The sequence below is a fragment of the Mastomys coucha genome, unplaced genomic scaffold (genome assembly GCF_008632895.1).
Source record: "Mastomys coucha isolate ucsf_1 unplaced genomic scaffold, UCSF_Mcou_1 pScaffold22, whole genome shotgun sequence".
NCBI classification, from domain to species: domain Eukaryota; kingdom Metazoa; phylum Chordata; class Mammalia; order Rodentia; family Muridae; genus Mastomys; species Mastomys coucha.
In genome coordinates, this window is record NW_022196905.1 from 133,502,460 (window position 1) to 133,529,551 (window position 27,092).

The 27,092-nt window shown below is 48.8% G+C and overlaps 2 protein-coding genes across 16 annotated transcripts in view; both read left to right on the plus strand.

The window, feature by feature from the left end:
- The window catches only part of Sun1 (Sad1 and UNC84 domain containing 1), a 48,378-nt gene extending 41,789 nt beyond the window's left edge, over positions 1-6,589 (plus strand). For 8 of the 14 annotated variants that reach the window (XM_031338467.1, XM_031338468.1, XM_031338477.1 and 5 more), the window contains 4 exons: positions 2,379-2,494; positions 3,721-3,888; positions 4,806-4,898; positions 5,160-6,589. In XM_031338467.1, the coding sequence (XP_031194327.1) occupies positions 2,379-2,494; positions 3,721-3,888; positions 4,806-4,898; positions 5,160-5,273 (491 nt within the window). In that variant the 3' untranslated portion in view covers positions 5,274-6,589. The remainder of the gene's footprint in view (positions 1-2,378; positions 2,495-3,720; positions 3,889-4,805; positions 4,899-5,159) is intronic. The other 6 variants (XM_031338474.1, XM_031338475.1, XM_031338476.1 and 3 more) reach the window with 1 other exon arrangement.
- Positions 6,590-9,053: 2,464 nt separating this feature from the next.
- Positions 9,054-27,074, plus strand: Get4 (guided entry of tail-anchored proteins factor 4). 2 transcript variants are annotated; one of them, XM_031338481.1, is made up of 9 exons: positions 9,054-9,344; positions 19,338-19,416; positions 19,762-19,843; positions 20,479-20,628; positions 22,506-22,644; positions 23,910-24,050; positions 24,133-24,208; positions 24,316-24,388; positions 26,011-27,074. In XM_031338481.1, the coding sequence occupies exons 1-9, from the start codon at positions 9,190-9,192 to the stop codon at positions 26,097-26,099; spliced, it is 984 nt and encodes a 327-aa protein (XP_031194341.1). In that variant the 5' UTR covers positions 9,054-9,189; the 3' UTR covers positions 26,100-27,074. The 2 variants fall into 2 exon arrangements, with proteins under 2 accessions (XP_031194341.1, XP_031194342.1); XM_031338482.1 differs by having other exon boundaries at positions 19,765-19,843.
- Positions 27,075-27,092: the final 18 nt, after the last annotated feature.

A 27,092-nucleotide genomic window follows, 5' to 3' on the forward strand; every position in this document is an offset into this window, starting at 1 on the left:
GCAGGAGACTGACTTTCCTTGAAGTTTACGCCTCAGATACCGCCTTCATGCAAAGTGTGCGTGGCACAGGGAGGGAGTATAGGGTACTCAGCTGGGGGGAGGCATTTTATCCCTAACTTAAGCAACCTGTAATATGGATGCTCATGAGCCTAGCTACCATCACAGTATGGTGGGCCATCTCAGTGTGGTGTGAGCCTACCATTACTATGAGAATAGCCAGTTTCTTAGGGCTGGGTGTGGTTAGCCGGTTGCTTACTCTTCTCAGAGAGCCTCCTGGTCTAAATGACTTTTATTTTTAGATGATTTTAATTACACATTGTACAATGAACTGATATCAGAAATTATATTTAGATCAGAGGCACTGAATGGCTGTTTGGGTTGGCAGCTGTCACTGTTCTGGGGCCATGTTGGAATTTGTAGACTTATGTCACCAGCTTAAATCCTCTGAGGCCCCAAGAAGTTCCCCCAACAGCTGTTCTTAGACTAGGGAGAGGGTATTTAAGAAGTTTGGCCAGTGTCCAGGAGCTCAGGTCTTCATCTGGAGTATCAGAACCATGTTGTCTGCCTGTTTTATTATCCACTGCCCCTCCTCTGCATGTCAGAGACAGCACTGAAGCCTGACGGAGGTAAACTGGGACCTGCTGTCTTTGTGAGACTTCTCAGAACCCCACCCCTTCTTTTTATGTTTTATATTTATTTCATGTTATGAGTATTTTGCCTGTCTATATGTATGTGTGTACCACATGCATGTCTGGTAAATATAAAATCAGAAGACAGCAGCAGATCCCTTGAAACTAGAATTATGGATAGTTATGAGCTACCCTGTGGATGCTGGGAACAGAACCCGTGTTCTTGACAAGTGCAACAAGTACTGTTTAACTACTGAGCCATTTCTCCAGCTCTGACCTCTCAGTTCTTAATAGCTAATGTCCTGGCTGCCTGCTTCTCTAAAAGGGCAGAATGTCTCTCTCCTCACTAGTCACTCCTTTCCTGGGTGTTTTGGCTAGTGGACATTTGTAACAGAATTTCCTCTTGTTGACTAGTTAGGTAGCTTCTGAAAGTTACTTATCCCCTTACACCAGTGCTTGTGGGACTCTTGACCTTTATTTAGGAAACCATAAACAAAGCTTTGATAGCTACTGTCCCTTATAGTCACACATACAGAGACACTGTTGTGAAGGAGTAAGGTGGACTGATATAAAAGACAACCCACTGAGTTGAGTGCTCTATGCAGTGATTGGATCAAGTTGGGTACTGGGGGCTGCTGAGCTAAGAGTAGAGGGAAATGGAGCTGGGTGTTTGCACTGTGAGGGGTGAGGCTGTGCTGAGTATTTCAGCTCTGCCTGATCCTAGTATGTGAGCCGGCCTCAGAGGCATAGGGATGTTGTGTGTACATGTTTGGGTGCATATGCATGCTATTTCTTAGAATTTATTTTATGGGTATGAGTAGTTTTCTCTGTGTGTATGTCTTTCTACAATATGTGCCTGGTGCCCTTGGGGTTTAGAAGAGAGCAATTGGAACCCTTGGAACTAGAGTTACAGATGGTTGTGAGCCACCAGGTAGGAACTATAGTAGTAGGTAGTGCTGGGAAGTATACCCAAGTCCTCTGGAAAAGCAGCTAAGTGTTCTTAGCCACAGAGCCATTTACTAATCCTTATGTTTTTATAGATCAGTTAAAAAATAAATGCAGGGCTGGGAAAATGGCTCAATGGTGAAGTAAGGACCAGTTTGGAACTGAAAATGCACATAAATTCTGGGTAAGCATAGCAGTCCTATAATTCCATTGCTTAGATGGCAGAGACAAGATGCCCAGAAGCAAGTGAGTTTGGCCAAGATCTGTGAACTCAGTTGAAACATTCTGCCTCAAAGAATAAGGTGGTGGGCAATCGAAGAAGGCTGCCATTGTCAACCTTAGGCCTTTAACTCTAACCCATCCCTGTGCTCACACAGATGGGAAAAAACGTCCACTTTTTAACAACAACAACAAAAGGCTGATCAAGGTTCTTTTTACAAGTAGGTACTGTTAATAGCAGTGAGGGTAGGGGGGAATGGGTTTGGGGGCCTGGAGAGATGACTTACTAGGTAAGAACATTAGCTGTTCTTCCAGAGAAACCTGGGTTTGATTCCCAGCATCCATATCATAGTTTACAACATCTGTAAGTCCAGTTCCAAAGGATTCAATTCTTGCCTCTGTGGGCATCAGGCATGTATGCGATGCACAGACATTCATGCAAGAAAAACACCCCATATACATAATTCAAAACAAAAACCAAACCAAAAACAAAAAAAAACAAAAAAACAAAACCATTGTTAGCCTCCAGGTCTCACTTCCCAGTATGTTGCCTTCAAGTGTGATACAAGTATCCCTGTGTTCCAGGTGGCAGCATCCTGAGCACTCGGTGCTCTGAGACCTATGAGACCAAGACGGCATTGCTGAGCCTGTTTGGGGTCCCACTGTGGTACTTCTCACAGTCACCTCGTGTGGTGATTCAGGTAAGCTGCTGTCCACAAGGCCCTGCACCTTAGGCCACTCGGCATTTCTTAGCCCCTCGTGAAGGTAAAACAGGCACTGAGAATTGGTAGTACCCTAGCACTCAGTGTGCAGCCTTACAGGAAGGCACCAGGCCATACTCCCAAGTTACTCCTGGCCCTGGACATGCACTCATGCAGCCTCTCCATCTGGTTTGAGACCCAGGGGTGTGAGGCTTCCTGGTTCTGCTGTGTGACTACAGAGAAGAGAGTTGGAAGGGAACATCATAGGAGGGCCAAAAGAGCCATGCTGATCGCTTTCTGCCTGTGCTGTCATGGGCCCTAGCCGATTGAGAACAGCCACTATGTCCCCAGGCATTAGGCATCTGCCTAACCTGCACTGCTGCTTCCCTGTAGCTTGCCTCTCAGGTGAAAGGGAAAATCTGAATGGCCAGGACGGAAGCAATTTCCAGTACTTTTCTATGAGGTCCCCAGTGAGTCTCTTGGACCTGTGTACACAGGCTCAGACTTTGCAAATTCAGGAAGTGGAGTCTTATCAGCAGGCCTGAGACTGAGGCCCCCAGTACAAGAGCCCACCCTGCTTCAGTGTCCAGCCTGGATCCCAGGTTCTCTATCTGTATTGGTGTCCATCATCATCTGTGTGGTCCAAAAGTGAAATGGAAAATGCCAGAAATTTAGGGAGGTGTGTCATAATGCATGGCAATGAAAGAACATTGAACCAAGATTTGGAACTAGAGAAAAACTAAGGCAGCTGTCACTCCGTTGCCTGTGTCTGTTGAGTAGTGCTGACAGGTGACAGTGTGGCCCTGGTAGTCATAACTGTGGGCTAGTCTGAAGTGCTCCCCTGCTCCGAGGCTTGACTAGCAGATCCTGGGCTTTTGTGCATCTCATTCACCTGGATATAGGCAGTGTTGTAATTTTTTATTTTATCTTTCTCAAAAACTGGGAAGATTGGATTTTCAGCTTTTCACTTGTGCCCATGGAAAATGAAAAGGCATCATAGGTGTGCCTGGTATTCAGCATGGCATAGACAGGTCTCTGCTGTACACTCCACTCTGCTGCCCTTTTGGGTTACATGGAAGCCTTGCTGCATAGGCACATGAATACATTATTGGTATGGCTGTCAACCCCTCTCATTTTTCTGGGATTCATTGTCCCAGTCCTGTGATCCAGACTTGGTTCTGGTGACAAGCCCTGTCCCAGCCTGAGTTTTACTGTTCTTTCCCTAGCCCGACATCTACCCAGGGAATTGCTGGGCATTCAAAGGTTCCCAGGGATACCTGGTGGTACGGTTGTCAATGAAGATCTACCCAACCACATTCACCATGGAGCATATTCCAAAGACGCTGTCACCCACTGGTAACATCTCCAGTGCCCCCAGAGACTTTGCAGTCTATGTGAGTACAGGAAACAGCTTTCTCCTCTCTACCCTATGAGCTATTGAAGTAAAAAATGCTAAAAATAAAGCACTTTTTTATTTTGCCTCATTCATGCTAGGTAGGGGTTCTACCACTGAGCCACACCCCGGCTCCTTACTGGGGATTCTAGGCAGGTGCTCTACCTCTGAGCCATTCCTCCAGTTCCTCATTAGTGAACTCTGGGTAAAAGCTCTGCTGAGCTACAGCCCTAGCCCTTGAGACATAGTCTTGCTGCGTGTGCTTCTGGAGCAGTCAAGGCCCTTTAGTGGCTGTGCACAGTGCTTGTGCTCTCTTTCTGGAAGCCACATTGATCTCTTAGAGCATCTGGAACTCACACCTCTCTTGGTCATATTTCATTGTCACAGAGTCCTGTTGTCACTCTCCATTAATAGTTAATATCTCCTAATTGCCTTTGAAGCCCTTTCCCATTATAAAGTCCTTTACATTTCCTCTGATATGGAACCCACCATTTTAAACATATCTAGGTGACCAGCCTTAGGGATGGTGACTTGTCCATCCTGACAACCATCTATCTACAGATCTTCTCACACTTCTCACCTTGTTTCAGCCCATCTGCTACTCACATCCTGCTTCTGTCCCTTACTTGCAGCACTCAGAATCTACACAGGAGTTTTTGAGGACATCTGGGCTGTGAGGGTGCTAAGAGTGATTATATCATCACAAGCTGGCCCTATGTTGGCTAAGTGCATATTTCCCTAATGGGAGTAGCTATAGCTGCTCTTGAATGATTGTGGGTTACAGGAAGTCAGTGACAGTGTGCCTGTCCAGGGAGGGCCTCTTCAGGTGTTTCTTTGGGGAGACAACTTGTCACTCAGGGGAAGCAGGGCTGGAGTAGTGATTGGTGTTATCTCTGTGATAACACATGGTCATTGCAGGGACTGGAGACCGAGTATCAGGAAGAGGGGCAGCCTCTGGGACGGTTTACCTATGACCAGGAAGGGGACTCACTCCAGATGTTCCACACACTGGTAAGCACAAGGATCCTTCCTCCTTCATTCATGCCTTTCTGAGGCAGGCATGTAGAGTCAGTAGTGGGGATCGCCCCAAGGCTCAGCTCTATGCCTCAGTAAAAGACCAAACATGCTAGTCCATGAGTCTCAAATGCTCTTAAGGCTTATTTGGGATATGGCTGCATCCTGTCACGTATCCCACAGGAGCAAGGGATTGGTGGTGTTGGGTGGTCTCTGACTGCTAATGTGAAATAAAATAACTTATTCTGTCACCTTCAGGAAAGACCTGACCGAGGCTTCCAGATAGTAGAGCTCCGGGTCCTGTCCAACTGGGGCCACCCTGAGTATACTTGCCTCTACCGGTTCCGAGTCCACGGTGAGCCCATCCAGTAGAGCACTCCAGCCATGTACATGTCTGTATATACCAAGACGCCATAACACTGGAACTCATTGAGGAAGAGAGCACGTGAGCATAGGAACTTGTCAGTCACCCTTCAATAAATGTGCTATGGTCATGAGGACATGCTGAGTCCTCTGAGGCTATGTGTGTGTGCTTAGAGCCCTGAGCCTGGACGGCTTTTTGAATTCATTTGAATGTATGGTTCTCAGACACTCCCTTTGATTTGGGGATTTACTTAAATGCATAAAGTCAAGAAGCAGATAGGCTGGCAGGTTTCCAGGCTCCTGACATAGAGCTCTACATTGGCCATCCTCTGGATGTCAGGAAGGCAAAAGTCCCATCTGCTAAACCCACATGTTTCTTTCAGGGAAAACTGTTGCTCTATCTTCAGTCTGAGCCCTTCCAGGTTCCCTGGTGGGGAGAGGCTATGTCATGGACTGTCTGCTTTGAGCTGGGACTCCTGGGACTCCTGCGATTATCGAGGGGAGTGGATCGGGCTTTCCAAAAGAGCAGTGAGGGTATATACACCATGAATGGTGCTCTTGGGTCTCAGCCAGGCCATTCTGGGCAGATCACAGAATAGACAGGAACCTCGAGATGTGATGCTCTGGTGTCCTTGAGCTGTGTTCGTCTCTGCCGAAGGGGGAACACTAAGGTGGTACTTAGTGGCTGCCACTCTTGGTCTATAATCACAGCAGCACATTGTGCTGCCCTTGGGTTTGCCTCTGCATCATTAGCAGCCCTTCTCACTGACTCGTTTGGTTATATTTAATATTTAGACTTTTGTGAGCAGACTTTATAACTGATACTTCATCTGGACACTTGAAGTGTTTAGATGTCTTACCTAAAGAATTGTTAAGTTTCATTGGTTAGACAGCCTTGACAGAATACAAGCTCACCTTGCTGGGGCTCAGAGTTCTGGGGTTTCGTGCATGTTGCAAGCAGACCTTAAGACAGTGGCCCAAAGCACATCCCACTCCGTAGGGTTAGAGCCACTGCCTGTGTGGCCAGGCTGTGTGATATGCACACATTTTGCATACTCCAGGTTACATGCAGAAGTCAGAATTTCCTATATTAAACTAAATTGGGGAATTGGGGGTGGAGATACTTTAAATATTTATTTTTAAAGATGCAAGATAGGACTTTGTGCAATGTATTTTTGTAAATGCTTTTCAAAACACTTGTTTTTGGTAGTGCTTCTACTGCCACCAAATTAAGATGCTATTGAGATGTTTAAATAAAAGAGTTAACTTTTAAAAGTGCATGTGCTATTTCAAATGAATAATAAAAGTGTGTATTTCTTTTCTCAGCTTGTCTTATCTCTGCCTATGTGAGTGAAGAGGGATTGCTAGGTTGTGTGCTGGAAGAGTTCCTGCTAAGTCCTGCAGGCACTGCCACTGTCACTCAAAGCCTCTGGCCTCTTCCTGCTTAGAGGATTCTGCTCAGAGACAGTCCAGTCAGGCTCAAAGGAAGTAGGCCCAGAGGCTTTGGGTCTGCATGTGGTCACAAGGCCTTGAACTCAGCTTCCAGAGCCAGAGCACCCTGCTACTATAGCCTGCCAAATATATTTTTGGAGCTTTTTTCATACCTTTTAACAGCTCTGGTTCCTACCACGTATACAGAAGTGTCACGTTGATTTAAGCATCCTCAGTTCATAGGCATTCCTTTACTTTTTTCCCCTCTCACCCCATACCCCAAGACAAGGTTTCTCTCTGTAACCCTGGCTCTTATATCTTAGAACTCACTCTGTAGACCAGGCTGGCCTCAGAAGTCAGATCTGCTTGCCTCTGCCTCCTGAGTGCTGAACCAACACCATGCAGCTGTTTCTCTCTCTCTCTCTCTTTTTTAAAGATGTATTTATTTATTTGAGTACACTGTAGCTGTCTTCAGACACACCAAAAGAGGACATTAGATCCCATTACAGATGGTTGTGAGCCACCATGTGGTTGCTGGGAATTGGACTCAGGACCTCTGGAAGAGCAGTAGGTGCTCTTAACCACAGAGCCATCTCTCCAGCCCCCCTCTCCCCCCCCCCCCCCCCCCCCGTCTGTTTTCTCTTTTAAAGAGGAGTCTGTTACCAGGGCTTTGTTCTCTTGAGTACCTGCTGTTAGTTGGGATCTAAAAATCTTAAGAGAATTCCACCCAGGAGGGTAGTGCTCACCTCCCAGCACTCAAGAGGCAAAGGCAGGTGGATCACTAAGTTTCAGAACACTCAGCCAGAGCCCTATCTAGGAGGGGAAAAAATTCAAAAAAGAATTTATGATAAACTGTACTACACTGTCCCATCCAGAAAGTCATCCCCTGGTAGCAGTCATGCAGCATGAATCACTTGCCCCTTTGTTACTAGGTGTCTGGATCATCAGGTAGACTGACCTGGCATTGTATTGCTGGGTCTAAGTGGTCCTTATGTGGTAGTACCCACAGAGCATCATCCCTCATCGCAGAAGGGTGAGCATAAGTGCTGTCAGTGTTGGGAACAAGCAAAAGACATTTATTCTAAGTACTACCATCTTTTTTCAGACTCCATTTAATCATAGCAAGAAACTAAATTCAAGGCCCTAGGCCCTAGGGGAGCTAGAGACTTCCCAACAGCCGAACAGCTTCTGTCGAAAGGAAATAGTTGTCTTGAGTCCAGACATCTCAAGGACAACTTCATCTTACTGGCAGAGTTTCCAGGCCTAGGAACCAACCTATCATGATCCAATGGAAACTCCCTTGTCCAACCCCTTATGTCAGATTATGATTAGACAATACTATACAGCCCACCTAGCTCCTCCTCTCTCTCTCTAGTTTCATCCTTTATGCTGTACAGTGAACCTTCAGGGCTGTGCTTCAGCTCCATCTGTTGGGCCCTGATCAATCAATAGCGGCTTGATTACCTGCATTGACCTGGTGTTTGAGTTATGTTGGGTTTATGCTGGATTTTAAGTGGACCCCACAGCAAGAGGTCATGTTTACAGACTTCTTAATCTGTTATCATGCTTTCAGCATGCACACAGGTGTGGTGCAGAAAATGCTAGTCCAGCTGGCCCAGGTGCAGGCATAGAACTATGATAGTAGGGAAGCTGAGGCAGGAGAGTCACAAGTTCAAGGACCGGAGTAAAATGAAGGCTGAGAGTGTGTAGCTGTTACTGAAAATAGACGCCCTGAACTTGATCTCCAGCATCCAAAACTTATTTTTTAAAGATCTGTGTAGGGTTCTGTAACCTGAGTTTTAGATGCTGTCAGATGACAACTCTGACCCTGGCCAGCACTTTCCCTCCCCCCAAATTAATCATGACCATTCCCCCCGCCCCGCGGTCACCTGCCCCAACCACAGCCAGGTCTTCTTGGAGACATTACAGGTTCTAGCCAGAGCAGACTGCCCTGTCCCGGATGTCACTAAGGATGACTGCCAGCTGGAGGGGCACTCCCCGGGCAGGTGTGAGGCAGGCCAAAGGTCCTAAAATGTGTCTGGTTCATCCATATGCTCAGGGTAATTTCTGGGGGCGGCGAATAAGACGCCTCATTGCTGAGTCTTGTGCCCCAGTTGCGCAGCCTACGTGGCTGGTTACACAGCGCAGTGACGACACTTCCCAGTTCAGCGTGTAGTCCCGGCCAAGACCTCGGCCCCGCCCACTCTCGCAAGACAACTAGCAAGTTCCCGCGGTAGTCTGAGAACCCCACCCCGTCTGCTCTTCCTGGCTCGTGCTCGCAGGGTCCTTCCCGGCCCCTTCAGGGGCGTGTCCTCACGCGGCTCCCGCGATCCCGCCAGGCTCCGCCCCGATCACGTGCAGCCCGTGGCACGCCCGCCCTCGCGCGGCTCTCCGCGGCCACCGTAGAAGGAGTGCGGCGGCCGCAGGGACGGAAGCCGGGAGGCGCCGCCGACCGCGCCTGCGACAGCGTCAGCTCTGCGCGGAACGCCGGCCCATGGCGGCGGCGGCGGCGATGGCAGAGCAGGAGGGCGCCCGCAACGGTGCCCGCAACCGCGGCGGCGTCCAGCGCGTGGAGGGCAAGCTGCGTGCCAGCGTCGAGAAGGGCGACTACTACGAGGCGCACCAGATGTACCGGACCCTCTTCTTCAGGTGGGCGCGGGTGGCGGCTTAGCGCCGGGGCCCCGCCTCCGCTGCTGCTCATTGGCTGAGCTGCGGCGTCCCGCACCCTCATTGGCTCGTGCGGCTGCCTGTCGCGGATCGGAGCGGGGGCGGCGGGCTTGTACTACTCGGCAGGGCCTCCTCTTCTCTGGTTTTCCCCTCCTCCTCTCTCGGCCTCGCCTTTCTGGGTCTCTGCCTTACTATCAGAGCTGCCCTTCCCCCGTCCTTCCTTCCTTCCTTTTCCCAGGCCTCCTTGCCCAGCCAACTTCTTCTCAGACCTCCCCTTCCCTGGGCCCAGTTTTATTACTAGCCTCTCTACTCTCTCTTAGGCCTCCTCCCTCTTATAGGCCTCTCTTCCCGCCATTCCTTCTCTATCACACCCTCTTCCTCGCCTGGCCTCCCTTTCCCTGGAGGCTTCCGCTGGTTGGCGGGTCGTGTTGTCAATGTAGTTTCACCTGGTCCTCCTTTCTGTGGCCAGTGATTGGAGTTGCACAGCCGGCTGAAGTGTAGTCAGATGGGCCAGCCTGTGGGCCAGCCTGTGGCTATCTGTAGGGTTGCTTCCAGGTTCCTGCCTGTGTGCATCTGCCTGCTGATAATTCCTACGTAGACCTTTATTCCTGACTGCAGGACAGCAGCATTTCTGCTCCATGTCGGTAGTGTGGGTTTGGCCTCTGCGCCCCTCAGACCTACTTTTCGTTTTAATAGGCTTTGTTTTAAGGCAATTTTAGGTCTTCAGTAAAACGAGTGGAAAGTGGTTGTCTTGTGCCTACAGAGAGGTACAGTGCCAGTTGCACATTGTCATCTACCCATTACTGTCACCTAGGGCCCACGTGCACTGTGGAACTCCTCCTACAGTCACTCCCTCTAGCTTGATCCTGGCACGGTGTGTTCTGTGGGCTGGATAAAGCTGCCATGACAGTGGGTGACACTGTACACAGTGGCGTCACTGCCTTGAAGCCCTGTGCAGGGCTTGAAGAATCATATCAGTGCTCTGGGAACCCTCTGGCTCACGAGATAATTGTTTACATTTGGGGACAACTTCCACTTCCTCCCCACATGCCCAGACAGCCTGGCAAGTAGCCAGGTGGACATAGGAGGGAGGGACACGTGGTTAAGGCCACACGTGGTAGTTACCAAGCCATCAGGGACCAGCCCTGCAGTATTTCCCTCCATAACTCTGATGCTCAGTCCAGGGGTTTGGCAGGTGTGGGATGGATGAGCCTTGGAATCCTTGGTTTCAAAGACTTCCATTTGCTTTACCTACTGGGCAGCTGGATTAGGAGTCCGGTTAGGATTAGTCAGCTTATCGGAACATTAGTCCTTGCTTTAATCACAGGTTACCTGAAGGGCAGCGTCATTGGGGAATTTTTCTGTATAGTAAACTAGACGCTATAAATACAAACCAGTCTGGCAACATCTAGTTTCATCACAGTGTCTCTAGTGCTTTTTTTTAAAAAAAAAACAAAAACAAAAACAAAAAAACTATTAATTATATTGGGAAGGCACTTGCTTTATCCTTTAGTTAAAAATCTGTAGCCACGTGTGGTGACACACACCTTTAATCCCAACACTCAAGAGGCAAAGGTAAGCTGATCTCTTGTGAGTTGGTGGGCAGCCTGGTCTACAAAGTGAGGTCCAGGACAGCCAAGGCAGAGAAATCCTGTCTCTAAAAAAATATAAAGTTTTACATGTAGTAGAAGCGACTACATAATGATTGATAAAGTAACTGGTTTTAGTTATTAATATACATATTCTTTGTCCTGCTAGGGATAGAGCCCAGGATGTCTCACATACTAGGCAAGGGCTCTACCTCTGAGGTACACTCCCTTTTGTTTTTTTTTCCACTTAAAATTTTGAGGCGGTGTGCCTTCAGCTCTGACTCAGGCAGACCTAGAATTCTTGATCATACAGATTTAGCTTCCTACGTTGCTAGGTAGGATGATAGACCTGTGTCATCAGGCCAGCTGAATGGTTAGTTTTTCCTGTGAGTAGAGCTATCTGTCACTGAACAGGGTCAGCCAGTTGGCCCAAGCAATTTGTGAGTGAAAAAACAAAGGATCAGACACAGCCTGGGGTTCCTCTATGTAGCAGGCCAGTCACTGTCTGTACGTCTGCAACACTAAGGGTACAACCTGGTGCCTTACATTTTTGTTTTGTTTTACTGGAACTCACTCTGAAACCATGCTGGCCTCAAATTCAGATTTGCCTGCTTCTGCCTCCCTAATGCCAAGATTAAAAGTATGCCCCACCACCGCCCAGCTCATTTTCTGATTTAATCAACAAAAATGAATCTCCAAGAGTAAATATGTCCTTGTTTTGAATCAGCCCTGCTGTGACTGAGGACATTCTTGTTGGTGTTATGTGACCAGAAGAGTTCCCTTGGTCAAGGTGAATTAGGGATGGTGATGGGCAAGTTCTTCCTCGTAACTGTTTGAGGCCAGTGCTGTCGGCGTACAAGGAGCTGACCATCGAGAGGACTGGAGGACGGTGTGCTCTGGGAACACAGCACTCCACTGGGGCCCAGTACTTAAGCAAACCTCAGCTCCTCTCAACACTTTAGAACGAGAGAAACGGAAGCCCTGGTTTGCAGCTGCCCCGAGGACCCAGGAGTGCCTGTAGAGCTCCACATAAGCTCAGGGTCCTTCCATGGGCAAGACTGCTAGAGATGTCGGAATGCTCAAAGGCAGTCGGGGCAACTTGCAGGAGTCACTTTTCTTCTCCCTGCATTGTGGATTGAACTCAATTCATCGGACTGTCTTGGTGATAGCCACCCTTACCTACTAAGCTGCGTCATATCACCAGCCCTTGTTTTTTATCTTCTTTGACTGGATAAGTGGTGTTTATGTATTTACAGTGAATATTTGTATATGGTTTTTACTTTGGGAATGCTGAAAATGCTCATGACCCCCCGCCCCCCACTCCCTCTCTATACTGATATCCCCGGGGAGCTTGTCAGTTGTTCAGCACATTTCTTTTTACTTTTGGTTCGGTTCAGTAGTCAAGGGGTGCTCTGTCTGTGTGGCTTTCTAGTTCACTCAATATGTTCTGAATCCTGAGCACTCCTAGCCTGTATGGAAGAGAAGGGGCCAAGTAGCCCAGTGATCAGGCCTGTGTGACCTCAGAGCCCTTGGCCTAGCCATAGTCCTGTTGTGGCAGTCTACCTTGTCTCTCCACAGAGCTCTGCCAGAAAGAGGAAGGAGCTTTGCAGGCCTGGTTATTGGTATCTCAGATAGTTAGAAGCTATTTGTCTCTCCTGGAGCAGCCTCAGCACCACCATGTTGTCCTCCAGAACCCCAGTGTTGGTTGCTATGTACTTACAGGAATATAGGTAAGGGGTTACGTACGAGAGCAGAAATGATTCAAAGACAGCTGCATCACCAAAAGCCTTCCCCAGCATAAATGGCAGGTGACAAAAGCTGGGGACCTGGAACACACTGCATAGCCTGCAGCCAGCTCCACAGGCGGGAGAATTCCCTTCCTAGGTCAGTTGCTCTGGGCCTCTTGCAGGCAGTTGGGTTTGTCTCAACACTCCTTAAAATTTGTACTACTTGGGGAGGGAGGAGCCTAGTAAAGCTAGTGTGTTTGGGACCCTTCCTAAATCTATGAAGTTGTTTTCTCCTTGAGTTTAAGGAACTTCCCAGCAGGTTGCAAAGTTTCACCTTCCTCCAAACTTCCTGCTGTTTCACTCCCTTTTAACAACCTGCATGCTGACTTGAAATAAAACAAGCAGCTGGGCTTTTGGGAGGCAGAGGCAGGTGGATTTCTGAGTTCGAGGCCAGCCTGGTCTACAGAGTGAGTTCCAGGACAGCCAGCACTACACAGAGAAATCCTGCCTCAAGAAAAAAAAACCCTGCGTGCTAAGGGGCTTCCTTGAAGACTGGGATGGTCTCACGGGAAAGTATTCCACAACAGGTTCTTCATGGCACCTGTTTGAATTGTCTCTTGTGGCTAATAACTTTATTTGCCCAAGTCACATGAAGAAATGTTTAAAGAGAAAACCTACTGTGTGTGTTGTGACACCATAGTCTTGGGTCTGAGGCCACCAGGTCATGGTAGAGTGTCCCTCAGCCTTGGACCCGTGTGCTGGCTGAACATGTTAGACCAGCCCTTGTCCCTCCCTTTGTGTTGTACGCATGTGCATTGGTGTGCATGCATGCATGGAGGCCAGAGGTTGAGTTCGGGTTACTTCAGCGGTTGCTTTTTACTTTTTTTTTTTGAGACAGAGTCTCATTGAACCTAGTATTCATCATTGCAGCTGGGCTGACAGGCCAGCCAGCCCAGCACTGGGGTTACAAGTACACCCAACCACACCAGTTGTTGTTGTTTTTAAGTCTATTTATTTTGTGTATGGGTGGTTTGTCTGCATGAATGTCTATGTACCAGAAGTGCTTGGTGCCTCTCCACAGAGGCTAGAAGAGGGTATCAGGTCCCTTGGAACTGGAATTACAGATGACTGTAAGGTGACATTTGGTACTGTTAATGGAACCCAAGTCAGCCAGTGCTCTTAACCACTGAGCCATGGAGCCATGTTTTCAGCTCCCAAACACAGGTTTTGTGTAGGTGCTAGAGATGTGAACTTGGGTCTAACACTTGCTTAACATTCACATAGCCCATAGGCTAACTTCTGTCCAGCTCCAATTTCCTCTCTTCACCCAAACAGCATTGATCTTTGTAGTCCAGGCTGGCCACAAACTCTGTATGTAATCAAAGATGACCTTAACTCTGCTCTTCCTGCCTACCCCTCCTAAGTGTCAAGATTACAGATATGTACAGTCATACCCAGTTTTTGCAGTGCTAAGAATGGAACCTGGGCCTCCATTCATGCTGAGCAAGTGCTCTACTGAGCTCTCTCCTCAGACCACCACCAGCAGCAGCAAATGTGTTAGGGTGACAAGAGTGACTCTGTGTACCCAGCCAATAAGAGCAAAATCGGCTAGAGCCCTGGCACGGACCTTCCTTTGTAGATTAGATTAGACTTTGTTGTTGTGTCTTTGGGACCAGCAGAGCTTGTTTCCCATCAAGCAAAACTACCAGTGTGTAGAAGGTGATTTTGGGTGTCACACAGGGCCTTGTGCATGGAGCTGAGTACCAGGGAAGGCTGACTACTCTCATCTGTCCCACGGCCTTGGGACACCTAGCCTGCTTTGTCACCCAGAAAAGAACACCCTCTCTCCCCACCCCCACCCCTCAGCTCCAGGAATTGTGTGATGAGAAACTTGTTTTCATTGTTGCCTGGAACTTTTATCTTTAAAGCTTTCCTTGACCTGGCAACAGGTGATTTCAATAAAGTAGGACATAGTTAGTGGGAGGTTGTGATCTCAGGAATTCTGTTTCAGTGAGCATTTCTCTTGCTAAGCCTCAGATAAAAGCACTCCGGAAACTAATGTCCTGTACAAGCCACCCTAGACTAATGATTGTTACGAATAGCACCAGTAGTCTCTGTTCGTGCAAATAGCAGCACAAGGTTTCCCAGAATGCCCTTCTGTAGTGCCAGTATTACATGACCTTTCTTGGGGAGATATGAATAAATATCTCTTCACCCAATAGGGAACCAACAACAGACCAAAGTTAACAATTCCATAGGCTAGCTTAGTGAGCCATGCAATTTACTTACAGGAGCGTGGGGGAGAGATACTGAGAGGAGCAGTACAGGGTTCCCAGCATGTCTGCAGGCAGCTTAGCAGGTGGAAGTATTTCCTTATCTAGCACTTACTCTGTTTTTGTCACCTTGTGGGGAGAGCCATTGTGCATCTTTTTTTTTTTTTTTAAGATTTATTTATTTATGCGTAAGTACACTGTAGCTGTCTTCAGACACTCCAGAAGAGGGCATCAGATCTCGTTACGGATGGTTATGAGATACCACGTGGTTGCTAGGATTTGAACTCAGGACCTTCGGAAGAGTAGTCAGTGTTCTTAACCACTGAGCCATCTCTCCAGCCTCCATTGTGCATCTTTTAAGTTAAAGAACTTCTTGAGACTTGTGATGCTTATATTTACTTCTTGAGGTTTGATCATTTACTTCCTGAGTTTTAAGTTTGCCCCCCCCTCCCGACCCCCCAGGAAAGTTTCTGTTCAAGAGATAGCTACAGGGTATGCCATACCTTTCTATTGCTTTTAGAGTCTTTGCCAACTCCCTCTTTAGCAATGCTTGCTGAGGCTGGAGGGATTTTCCTTTATATGTGACTGGTTAACTGTTGTGTCACTGTGCCACAAGAGTCCATGCGAGAAGCTTGATCTGTTATAAGGCTCTACATTACATTTCCCATTGCAAAAAAGAAACTTCCTTTTATGACCAGTTGATGGGCCAGCAGCAGTAATCCGTGAGGGAAATACAAATGTTTAATTTGGCAGGCACAGTCTTTCCATTTATCAAAACAACAGCAGTACCCTCCCATATGGGCCTGTGACCTTGTTGGTTATGAACTTTTGCCAGGCATATTGTACCAGGTAAGAGTTTTGAAAAGCTTTAAATCCCACCAAAAAAGTGGTTGGTCGTACCCTTAACACTGTGCCACTATTGTACCCCTGGGAACATCTCCCCTGGTATGTTGGTGCTATAGCTTGCAGGGTTTAAACCTTTCAGGACAGTCAGTAACGCTTCCTCCCTGTCAGCCTCAGTGCTTTCTGCCACTATAAAAGTCTGTAAGTGGGGAAAAAAACCATTCAGTTGAGTTCTAGCCTTACTCTTCTGTGTCCTGCAGCAAAGCATGTGGTTTCTTTAGCCATAGCAACTTTACTGGGTCTAGTATGTAGCCTTTATGGTTAATGGGACTTCTCTGGCCAAAAACTTAGAAATAGTTCACACCTGGAGTGCAGTTTCATTTGACATTTCTTCTACTTTTGCTGTACCATTTAGTCAGTCTGCCTTTGTTTAAACTTCTTAATTTCTCTGTTTCTCTCCTCTCTCAAACTCACAGAGATCCACCTGCCTCTGCCTCCCAAATGCTGGGATTAAAGCCCTGCACCACCATGCCTGGCCTAATTTATCTGTTTCTTGTTCTATATACTTTTACACATCTGCAAGATACTTAGAGGATTAACAGTCTGTAATAAACCTTTTCAGAGAGAGGGGGCAGGTTCTCTGGATGTCATAGTCATCCATTCCAAATAACCCTCCATGGTCTTGAGCAGATAAGAGGATCCTAAAGAAGACCTGTAGCAAGCCCAGACCAGCAGTAACAATCTCAGAACTTCTGTCAACTGTTTTCTCACAAGAGAAATGTTGGGGACAATATATTGCCTAGTACCATGGTTGAGGGGTAGCACACCACCACCACCACCCCCAGAAGCCATTTTCCATGAACCATCTGACCTTGTCCTGGATTGCTGCTGCTCCAGGCTTGCTGTGCATCTCTGTTCCTGTGCTCTGTCAAGCAGCCTTGCACTGCTAGCCTTGGCTCAGGTCCAAGGGAGGCAGGAACTCCCTGGTTTGCCTCTGGACCTGGCTCCTTGCTTCTGACAGGCTCCAGATCACCACTTCTGAAAGGGGCCCAGTCTGAGCAAAACAGTCTCGATCCCAGTGTACTTTGTGCTGGGGCAGTAACTCTGCACCCTTTCTTACTTGCACTGTTTTAGCATTGATGTTCGTGAACTGTTGCTCGGGTTTAAAGCCTCTGAGATGCTCACTAGGACAGCACTCGACTATTACTATTCTTCCCCAGTAATTCTGATTCCACACAGATCTCACCATGTTTGCCTCCGTTGGCTGGGCACAGCCTTTGGTTGTCTTCATTCTTTTTTCATCCCTCTTTGATTGCCATTTTATAAACCTGGTTTACATGTCTTTCAGGTCTTCAGAGCCTCTCCTACCTCATAAAGATTAAATCTTGTCATGGAGCTAGCAAAGCCCTATCCCAGTCCATGGCCCTTGCTCAGTCAACCTCCCCTGGCTGTCCTGTGAACACACTTCTCTCTCTGACAGCACTTCTCTCATGTGCAGTGTCCCCAGTAGTGCTTGTCTTTTCTCTTCCAGTCTCTGATGTAGTCATGGGAACCTCATCAAGCAACAACCCAAGTGTCCCTCATGGCTTTATGAGCTAGTATTCCTGGGCTGATTTCCCTCCTGTTGCTTTAGGTTGTGTGATCTTGTCTCAAGGAGTGACAGATAATTATATTATCTAGTTTCTTCGCTTCCACTGCATCAGATTTCATTAGTCCATCCATGTATTTTACAGCCTCAGGATCTGTGGCTGACACAAGCCCTCTGACTATGTGTTTAAAAGTCTTTCCCAGTCAAGCAGTTCAGATGCTGAATGCTCCCTGGTTGTCTTAGTTTCTTTCTTCATCCATCTACTTATCGAATTGTGGACTTTCCCTTTTAAAGGCTGGACTTGTGGGGTCTCTTCTATAATATCTTACATGTTCTCTTCCTCCTTCATCTTGGTTTGTTCCCATGGATTTCCAAGTTTTTGGGTCTCACTCTCAACCTCACTTTTCTCTACTTTTCCTGCCAAGTGCTAGGGGCTAATGTAGCGGGAAGCATCCTGTGTCTTTTCCCACAACAAAGGCTATGTACCTGACACGACAGCTTGTTCAGTCATACATGTGTGCTACATTCAAGGATTGTGATAAATTCTCTAGTTCATCAGTAGTTTGAGTGACATCCAATACCAAGTAGAAGATAGCCATCTAGTGATTCCACCTAGGAATGCTTCACTTTCTGATAGCTTGGCTTTGGTTGCATGTCCTATCACCCGTGGCCAGGATCATGCACCCACCTCCAATGTTGGAATTGCCTTCATAGACATTCCATCTTCACATGGATCACCATCCATATTGAGCCATGCAACCGCTCTTCCTCAACTCATTGGTCTGTCAGTTCCTGCATTGTATGACTCTTCCTGCAGAGAATGAACAAACATCTATTCACTCCAGATAGGTCACTGCCAACAGACCAAATGAACCCATATCTAGTTTACTGAGCTCATAGGGCTCACAGAACCATGGATGACTTAAAGGCAGCTTTATCACTGGAGTTTCCTGCATAGCTTCCAACTTATGGGTGGTCTCTTCTCCCCACCACTTGTTACTGTTTGTGTAACCTTGGGGAGAGGTTATGTGTGGTTTGTACGTTTCAGGAGCTGCCTAATTAGCCTTGTGTGTTTACTCCTCCAGGCCTAGGAGCCTTTTACACCCTTAAGAGCCATCCATCCATTCTGTTGATCACTTCATATCCCCAGGCCCAAACTGAGGGCTGCTTGTACTATTTATGCTTTTTTTTGGTGGGGGGGGGGGGGTTGGTTTTTTTTTTTTTTTTTTTTTTTTTTTTTTTTTTTTTTTTGGTTTTTCGAGACAGGGTTTCTCTGTGTAGCCCTGGCTGTCCTGGCACTCACTCTGTAGACCAGGCTGGCCTCCAACTCAGAAATCTGCCTGCCTCTGCCTCCCAAGTGCTGGGATTAAGGGCGTGCACCACCACCGCCAGCTATTTATGCTTTTTTATAGTCATCTTAAACTCCAGCTTTGCCCATGGGGCCTTGGCTGCTTTCTTGGATGATGGAGGTAAGAGTATGTTCTCCATGTGCAGTACGCAGGTTGTGTGGAGGGTGCTGATTGAAGTTGGGCAAGTTAGGTCTGGGCAGAGTTGCTACAGTCAACATTATCATCATCTCCAAGGATCAGTCAGTCCTCTCTTGTCCCCTACATGTAGCCTGGTCCTTCTGTTTTGAAATGGATAGTGCCTACCCCCCCCCCCCCCGCCCCAGCATGGAGGTTGCACTGGCTTCTTTCCTGGGTTATTTATTGAGCCTTGAGTGGAGGGTACCATGCATGTTCAGGTGGGTATGCTGCTGATGGGGCCTGTGTCCCCAAAATCTTCCATACAGCTGCTCTTCAGAATAGTTGGCCAGGGCAGGACAGTACCTAGCATACTTAGAAACAGTACTTCAATAAGTTTTACCTAGACATTTGTACCTTCTGTAGCATCTGCGTGGCACATGGCTGGACTTCCCATTCACTCATGGCTGGGTTTCCCTTTCTTGTCTGCAGATACATGTCTCAGAGCAAACATGCAGAGGCCCGGGAGCTCATGTATTCAGGAGCATTGCTCTTCTTCAGTCATGGCCAGGTAAGCGGTGCTATGATGGGAAGAGACCTGGGCAGAGTCAGATACCAAGCTGTCGTGGGCTCTGGCCACCAGTAGCATAGGGTCTTAGTCTCCATGGCTGTTGCTGTGGAGCCTTGTGGCTGGAGCTCTAGGTTTGGCTCTGTGTTTGCCAGTTGCCAGTGAGGCCTTGAGTGGAGGGTACCATGCATGTTCAGTGCTGCATTGCTGACTGGCAAGGCAGTATCCCTAGCTGTGGGTTTGCAGGCTGCCATCTGCAGAGCATGTAGCCACCTGCTTTACCTGGACTCTTCTGAAGGCCTGGGGCCCTGTTGTTAACTGTGGTTTTGTATGTTGGTTGTTCTGCAGCAGAACAGTGCGGCTGACCTGTCCATGCTGGTCCTCGAATCCCTGGAAAAGGCCGAGGTGGATGTAGCTAATGAGCTTTTGGGTGAGGACTCTACACTTCGTGGTGCATATTTACATGGGCTTCTGTGACGGCTGTCCTCCAGAATTCCTTCACTGCCTCCAGTCCCATTTGGGGTGGGTGGGGGCTTGGGCTTTGTACTTCAAAACTGATTATGTCATGGGATAGTCACACTGGCCATGCCTCCTGAGCTCATGAACATAAACTATGGACCCATTGGCAGTTGATCCCACTGAGCCAGCATGTGGCTACTAGAGCCCTTCATGCAAACTGCCCTGAAGCATCTGCTGCTCTTATAGAGGGGGTGCTGCTCTCAGCTGGAGCCATCCTGTTGCTTCAAGCCTGCTCCCACAGAGCTGCCTCCCCAGCATGGGCCACCGGTATCAGCATAGTTACAAGAGCAGTGGGCAAGCCAGCCAGGGGAGGCCTCAGACCTGTGCAGTGTGTGTGGGATATCCAGCAGCACTCCAGGCTTTTGGTCTTTCTTTTGAAGTTACATAATTGGGAAGTGTAGTTAGGACAGTTGAGGTGGGATCTGACTACTGTAGCCCAGACTGGTCGTAAACATATAGTACTTCTGCTTCTTCATAGAGTGCTCGATTTTTGTTGACCTCACCTCATGTGTACTTTTAGTAAGGGTCTGATTGTGTCCTTTGCAGAAAATCTGGCTAAAGTGTTCAGTTTGATGGATCCAAATTCTCCTGAGCGAGTAGCTTTTGTGTCCAGAGCCCTGAAGTGGTCCAGTGGAGGATCTGGAAAACTGGGCCATCCTCGGCTCCACCAGCTTCTGGCCCTCACGTTATGGAAAGGTAGGCATGGAATCCCATCTAGCCAGCAGTTGAATCCTCTGTGTGTCTGCCTGCTGATAAGTGGGAAGAAGCCATTGGGGAGAACATGCCAGCCTGTCTTTCAACATTTCTGCTTTGGGAGTAGGTTCTGGACAGGGACCTCCACAGGTCATAAGGGACCCCTGGGTCATGACATTATCTCCTTTCCAGTCTCTGTCCTGGTTTTCCTACCTGGTCACCTGCTTCTCTTCCCACAACCTCCCATTCCCCCTCCTCCTTCCTCAGTGTACCTCCACACCTCATGCCTTCACTGGCTCCTTGTATCTAGTTCTCTTTTGTTCAGTTTTGAGGTGAGCTTTATTTATTATTTAGCTATGGGATGTATTGCAGGTATGCCTACTCTTATTGGCCCTTGAGCTGGCTTGGGCACAAAGACATATGCTTTGTGAATGTCTGCTGGGACCTGAACAGCTTCTACCCCAGTGGCATTTCTGGGGAAGCAGGTGTGGGGCTGCACCTTGTGAGGGTGGTATTGTTGCTATAGCTCTTCTAATGGGTGGGCTGTGCCTAATGGAGCCTATGTGAGAGAAGGCAATGCTTGGAAATGCACAGTGACCTGTGGGACATACAACACCCTCCTTTGTGCCTCAAGCATTCCAAAGGTCTGAGCCAGGGAAAATATTCTCCAGAGTTGAGTATAGACTAGTTCTGTGAGCAAGACTGGCTGCCTCCCCACACTGGCCATAGCTATGGCAATCACAGAGTACCTAGTCATATTCTTGGAGTCTAGCAGGAGTCCCCCACCCCCACCCCCAGAGGTGCACCCTCATAGCAAATGTGCTGGGACAGACTTCCCTACATCCTGTGGGCTTACTGAGCCTTTTTTTTTCTTCCTCCTGGACACTGTGCACTATGCCATCACCTCAGAACCACAGTGAGAACAATCAAGACTCTGTAGATTGAAAAAGATCAGAAAGTTAAGGAAGCTCCCAACCTCCACTGTGTACCTCCAAACTCTGCCGTCTCTTGAGGCCTGTTTCATCCTTCAGCTTAGTGCAAGCTGCCGGTTACTCATGGGCCAGGCCTTCATACAGCTCATGCCTGGTCCATGGTCTGCAGACATCCAGTCTGCATGCTGCTGGTGCTGCTGCTGGCAGGGAATCTCAGGTTCACTCACTAGCAAAGTCTGAGAGGAGATTGTAGTGCTGGGACCCTTGGGGATGAGTGAGGTACTGAGACCAGACCACAGCCATTCCAGGGACCATGGCTACCTGGGGAAAGGGCTTTCCAAATACTTGCTCTAAGACCAAGTAGCCCAGACTAGGCTAATTCACTTCTCAGAGTGCTCTGCCCCATGGGGTTTCACCAAGATAGGAACATGCAGGGCTAGGAACAAGGGTCTGCTTTGTTACTGCGCTCTTTCTCAGACCGCCAAAAGTCTTTGTGGGTGGGCCTGAGTTGTTGGTGTTGAGAGGCCCCTTTCCTTCTTGCTGTCAAGGCTCCAGGTGTAGAAGGAATCCCAGGTTCCTCCTTGATGCTTATTCAGGGCTCCAAGCATGCTCTATGAATAGGGTTTGGGTGTTAAGTGCTAGGGAGGTTTCTGCATTTCAGCATAACAGGCATTGGTGATTTCACTGTGTGCAGAGGAGCCACCCTCAGCTAGGACTCTCTGGGTAGTTAGAAGGTCAGAAGAAGTAACTTGCCTGTGGGCCCAGTTCACATGCACATGAGTGTTAGGTAGACAGCAGTTTCACATACTAGCTCATTCTAGGGTTACTGACCTAGCAGAGGCAGCAGGTGTTTCCAGGGCAAATGGGTAGGAGTGGGGCAGGAAGAGTGGGTGGCTCTGTGCACCCTGTGCTCACGTGTGCCCATCTGCAGATTCTTTCCCTTCACAGAGCAAAACTACTGTGAGTCTCGGTATCACTTTCTGCACTCCACCGATGGCGAGGGCTGCGCCAACATGCTGGTTGAGTACTCTACTGCCCGAGGCTTCCGGAGTGAGGTGGACATGTTTGTGGCTCAGGCTGTGCTACAGTAAGTGTTCATGAGGACTTTGTGGAGCCTTTGTGCAGCTCACAGCCTGGAGCAGAGAAGCCTTGTGCAGGCCACTTTGATTCAGACTTCTCAGTGCTGGAAGGGGAACCTCAGGCCCAAGGTTGTCTTGCATATGTGCCCATCAGCCAGTCCTTTCTCTGAAACACAGTTAAGCTCACCCTGCCTAGGAGGCTGCAGTTTGTGCTTGACCATCCTCTTTTGAGGATTGAGGCACAGTCACAGCTGGTGGAATGGTTCATCCCCACCTGCCTGCATCAGGAAGGCACCTGTGTTTGCTTTTTTTAAACCCGGGTGTTTTAAACTACATATTTATTTAATTTATTTAGTGTATGCATATTGGGGGTTGCAGGGACACATGCTGTGGTGTGCCCATGTAAAGGTTCCAGTTTGCTGGAGTACTTTCCCTTGACCATGGTGGTCCTGGGACTGAGCTCGTCACTAGGCTTGAGGGCAAGCACTTACCTACTGAGCCGTCTCATCTGCTCAGGCCTCAGCCTCCCCTACCTCGCCTGTGGTCGTCCATGAGAATGCCGCCAGTTGTGTGGATAATGACAAGAGGGTTTGCTGTAGGGACTCAGATCACTTTATTTACCTTTGAGACAGGTTCTTGCTATAAAGCCCAGGCTGACCTCAGACTTCGTTCTCCTGCATGAACCATCCAAGTGCTGGAATTGCAGGCATATACCACCACAGCCAGTTGTGACTTTTAAAAAGGAATTATGTAATGCATCAAGCTTGCCAGCCTGGCTCTGCAGCTGTTGTCTCCTCACTGGAGGACTCTGGGCCTTTTTTTTTTTCTTGACAGATTTGGGACTGCTGGGGTAACGTCTTGGGCAGAGGCCAAGGCTGCCCAGACCCCAGCACAGAATGAGGGTCCCAGCCCCTTGCACCTTGAGCTTCTATGATAGATGCAGGCAGGTGTGGAGAAAGCAGAGGCCATAGTTGAGAAGTGAGCACCCACTTAGCCCCCATTTCCTAGCTCTGTTAACCTTCAACAGGTCATGTCTCCTTCTGAGACATAATCCCTTTGTCAGTGTAAGGAAGGACTCACAGCCCCATGAAGGGCAACCCCAGGACTCACTTGCCCTGCAGTCCATTAGGCCTGCGGAGACACCAGGTCTCCAAACAGAGCTGTTGTTAACTGTCAGACCAGACGAGGTTTTATGTATTGTATTGGCCTCTCGTGGGCATCTGTGGAAACCCGAGTGTGCCTGTGGGATTCACTTTGATATTCTCGTGTGCAGGTTTCTCTGTTTGAAAAATAAGAACAGTGCACTGGTGGTCTTTACAACGTACACACAGAAGCATCCATCCATCGAGGATGGGCCGCCCTTCGTTCAACCCCTGCTCAATTTCATCTGGTTTCTGTTGCTGGCTGTGGACGGGTGAGTCCGTCTGTCTGGGTTCTGGGTGTATGTCTGTAAGGACACAGCTCTCACTGGGAGTTATCCCCGGCTCTTGTTGCAGTGGCAAGCTGGCTGTGTTCACGGTGTTGTGTGAGCAGTACCAGCCGTCCTTGCGGAGGGACCCCATGTACAACGAGGTGAGGCTCCCTACCCAGGCAGTAGCCCACAGGAGGGAGCAGGCAGCCCCAGCTGGGCAGCAGCCAGGCACTGCTCACCTGCTGACACACTGTCCTGCCTCTTACAGTACCTCGACAGGATCGGACAACTCTTCTTCGGTGTGCCGCCAAAGCAGACGTCCTCCTATGGAGGCTTGCTAGGTAAGCCATGTGGTCTGTCCCCAACAGTCCTTTCTGCTGTGTTCCCAGGTTGCCTGAGTGGATACAGGCATCTGACCTGCTGCTGATATCTGTGGCTCTGCAACTTAGGCCATTCAGTGGGTCCCACTCTGTGGGTCTGCACTCGAGTAGGAGCCCTTCCACCAAGGCAGGGCCAGTGTGCTGTAGTCCTCTGTGCATTTGAAGTGTCTAGTTTTCTTTTTTCCTCTGGAGACCCCGGTCCTTGAACTCACAAGTCAAGTTCCTTACCACTGTCCTGCATCCTCTCCCCAGCCCTTCCAATTTTATGTGTTAAGTAGCATATCCCCCTTCAGAGTCCAGAATTCTGTCTACGGATAGCAGGGGTAACCACAGGAGTGTGTGGCGTGAGCTGTGCTGTGGTTACCTGCTGGAGTGTGGAGCTTCCATGCATGTGGTATGGAGATAAACCCCCTGTGTTATGGAAGGAAGTACAGCTGGGTGTGGCCATGAACAAGTCCACATGGGCTCACTGGGCACTGGCTGTAACTTGCTGTAGACTGTGACAGTTTCTCTAGTTCGTTGTTGTTGATGATGATGAGTTGTTTTCTGAAACAGGGTCTCATCATATAGACCAGGCTGGCCCTGAGTTCAGAGAGATCCTTCTGCGTCTGCCTCAGCCTCTCTGGTGCTGGGATTAAAGGTGTATGCCATGCCCAGCTGCTGTTGTTTTGTTTTGAAACAAGGTCACTCCCTGTAACTTGTATTAGCTTCAAACTCACTTCACTCCTGCCTCTACCTCCTAAGTGCTGGGATCATGATGTGAGCCTGTACACCAGGCTTTCTTCTGACCTTCATCTGTCTTGAGCCTGTTGCCTGTTGGAGGGCATGAGCAGGGTTCCGCTGTCTCCATGAGTCTCTGGCAGAGCACTTCTGCTTTCTCTGTCTGAGCCCTCAGTGGCCTGAGCATCAACTTAGGGATCAGCATTCCTGGAAGCATATGCTCATATCAGTTGGAGAAGCAGTCCAGGGTGGTCAGGATGTGTGCTTGTCCGTCCCACAGAGCTTTAGAAGCAGCAGCTACCCCACCCCACCTCCCAAGAAATGCCACTGGGGCCACAGGAAAGTGCAGGCAGAGGAGTATCTACATCCCCACACCCAAGCAGAACACCCACTGGCTCTGCCACTCTTAGGGAGAGAGGACTTTGGGGTCAGGGTTGGCATGTATGTGGTCACTCTAAGTCCCTTGCATTTGAAATGTGCACCCAGGAGGCTGTTGAGCGTCTCATGTACGGCCTTAAGGCTCGGGTCTGCATGCTGTGCAGCTTTCTTGTCTCCATAGCATTTGGGTTGCTCCTTCATTACTACCAGATTGCCCTGTTGGTGGAGGTTTGGGGTTTGTAATTCCTAGTGTGGCCTGTAAGACCTATAGGCACTGAACTCTGTTTTCCTGCAGAGCATAGCATCATCTCTGGGAAGGTGGAGCTTCCAGGGAAGCACTACTATCTCTGGGCATTGACCACACATGGCAGGGTATATCTTTGTCTAGGGTAGTGACCTGGGCAGTGGGCTCCTGGCAGAGGCTGGGCTTCCAGGGTAGCACTGCCTCTGTGTATTAACCCTCACTGGCCGGTATTTTCTTCTAGGGAACCTGCTGAGCAGTCTCATGGGCTCCTCAGAGCAGGAGGAAGGGGAAGAGAGCCAGGATGACAGCAGCCCCATTGAGCTGGACTGAAGCTGCCTGGCCAGCATGGAGATGTCCATGGCCGGCATCACTGGGACGGATTAAGTGCCGGGCTGGGCAAGAAGCCCCTTACCAGTGGGCTCCTCTGTGGCTGAAGGGGCCGCCTATGCAGAGTCTGTCCCTATTTATGTATGGTGGTTGAGGGCTGTGTGGCCAGGACCAAGAGCAAGGCCCAGCTCCTGCTGGCCAACCGTGTTCCTTCAGATCACCCACAATAAAGCGCAGGCCTTGCTGCAGCACCCCGCTGCCGTCCTTGTCTCTGGTTCCTTGGGGAGGGCTGCAGGGTGACACAGCAGCCTGGCGTCAGTGACTGGTAACCCTTCTCCTGTGTCCAGGGCAGCCATGGCATGCCAGAGGAGTGGTGGCTGCTGTTGTGAGCCACACAGGATCCTGAGTCCTGCAGATGAGAGCGGCTTTCTTGTTTGTTTGATTTTTGTTTGGACACAAAGTCGTTTTGCAATCATGGTGTGCTTCCCAGGGACAGAGAGCGTGTGCTGTGGTTACTAGGCTCCTTGGAGGTCACAAACAGCTGGCCAGGGTAATGTCCCTTGGTCCATGGGGCTGTGGCCCCTGCTGTCTCCTCAGTTCAAGCTGCAGCCCTGCTGGTCCCTTAAGCTCCACGCTGCTGCTCTGGAGAGGTTTTTAAAGGGTGCCGTAGGTTCTCACATCCTTCATGTTGCAGTATTTATTTTTACTGGGTGAGGGATTTTTCAACTTAACGTTTTAGGACTTAACCAGATAACCAGTCCATGAATAAGCAACCCTATTACCACAGATAATATCCACGCTACCAGTCTGATTATAAAGGGAGACACTTTATTTTTTCACAATTAAATAAGAATTGTAGATTAATACACCTCTATCTTGCATGGGAAGGAGGGAAATACGCATTATTTACTGTAAAAAAATGGAATTTAAAGGAAGGCTGTGTCACCTTTTGACTATAAATAAATCCTTTCTACTGGACTTTGCAGTAGTCCTTTC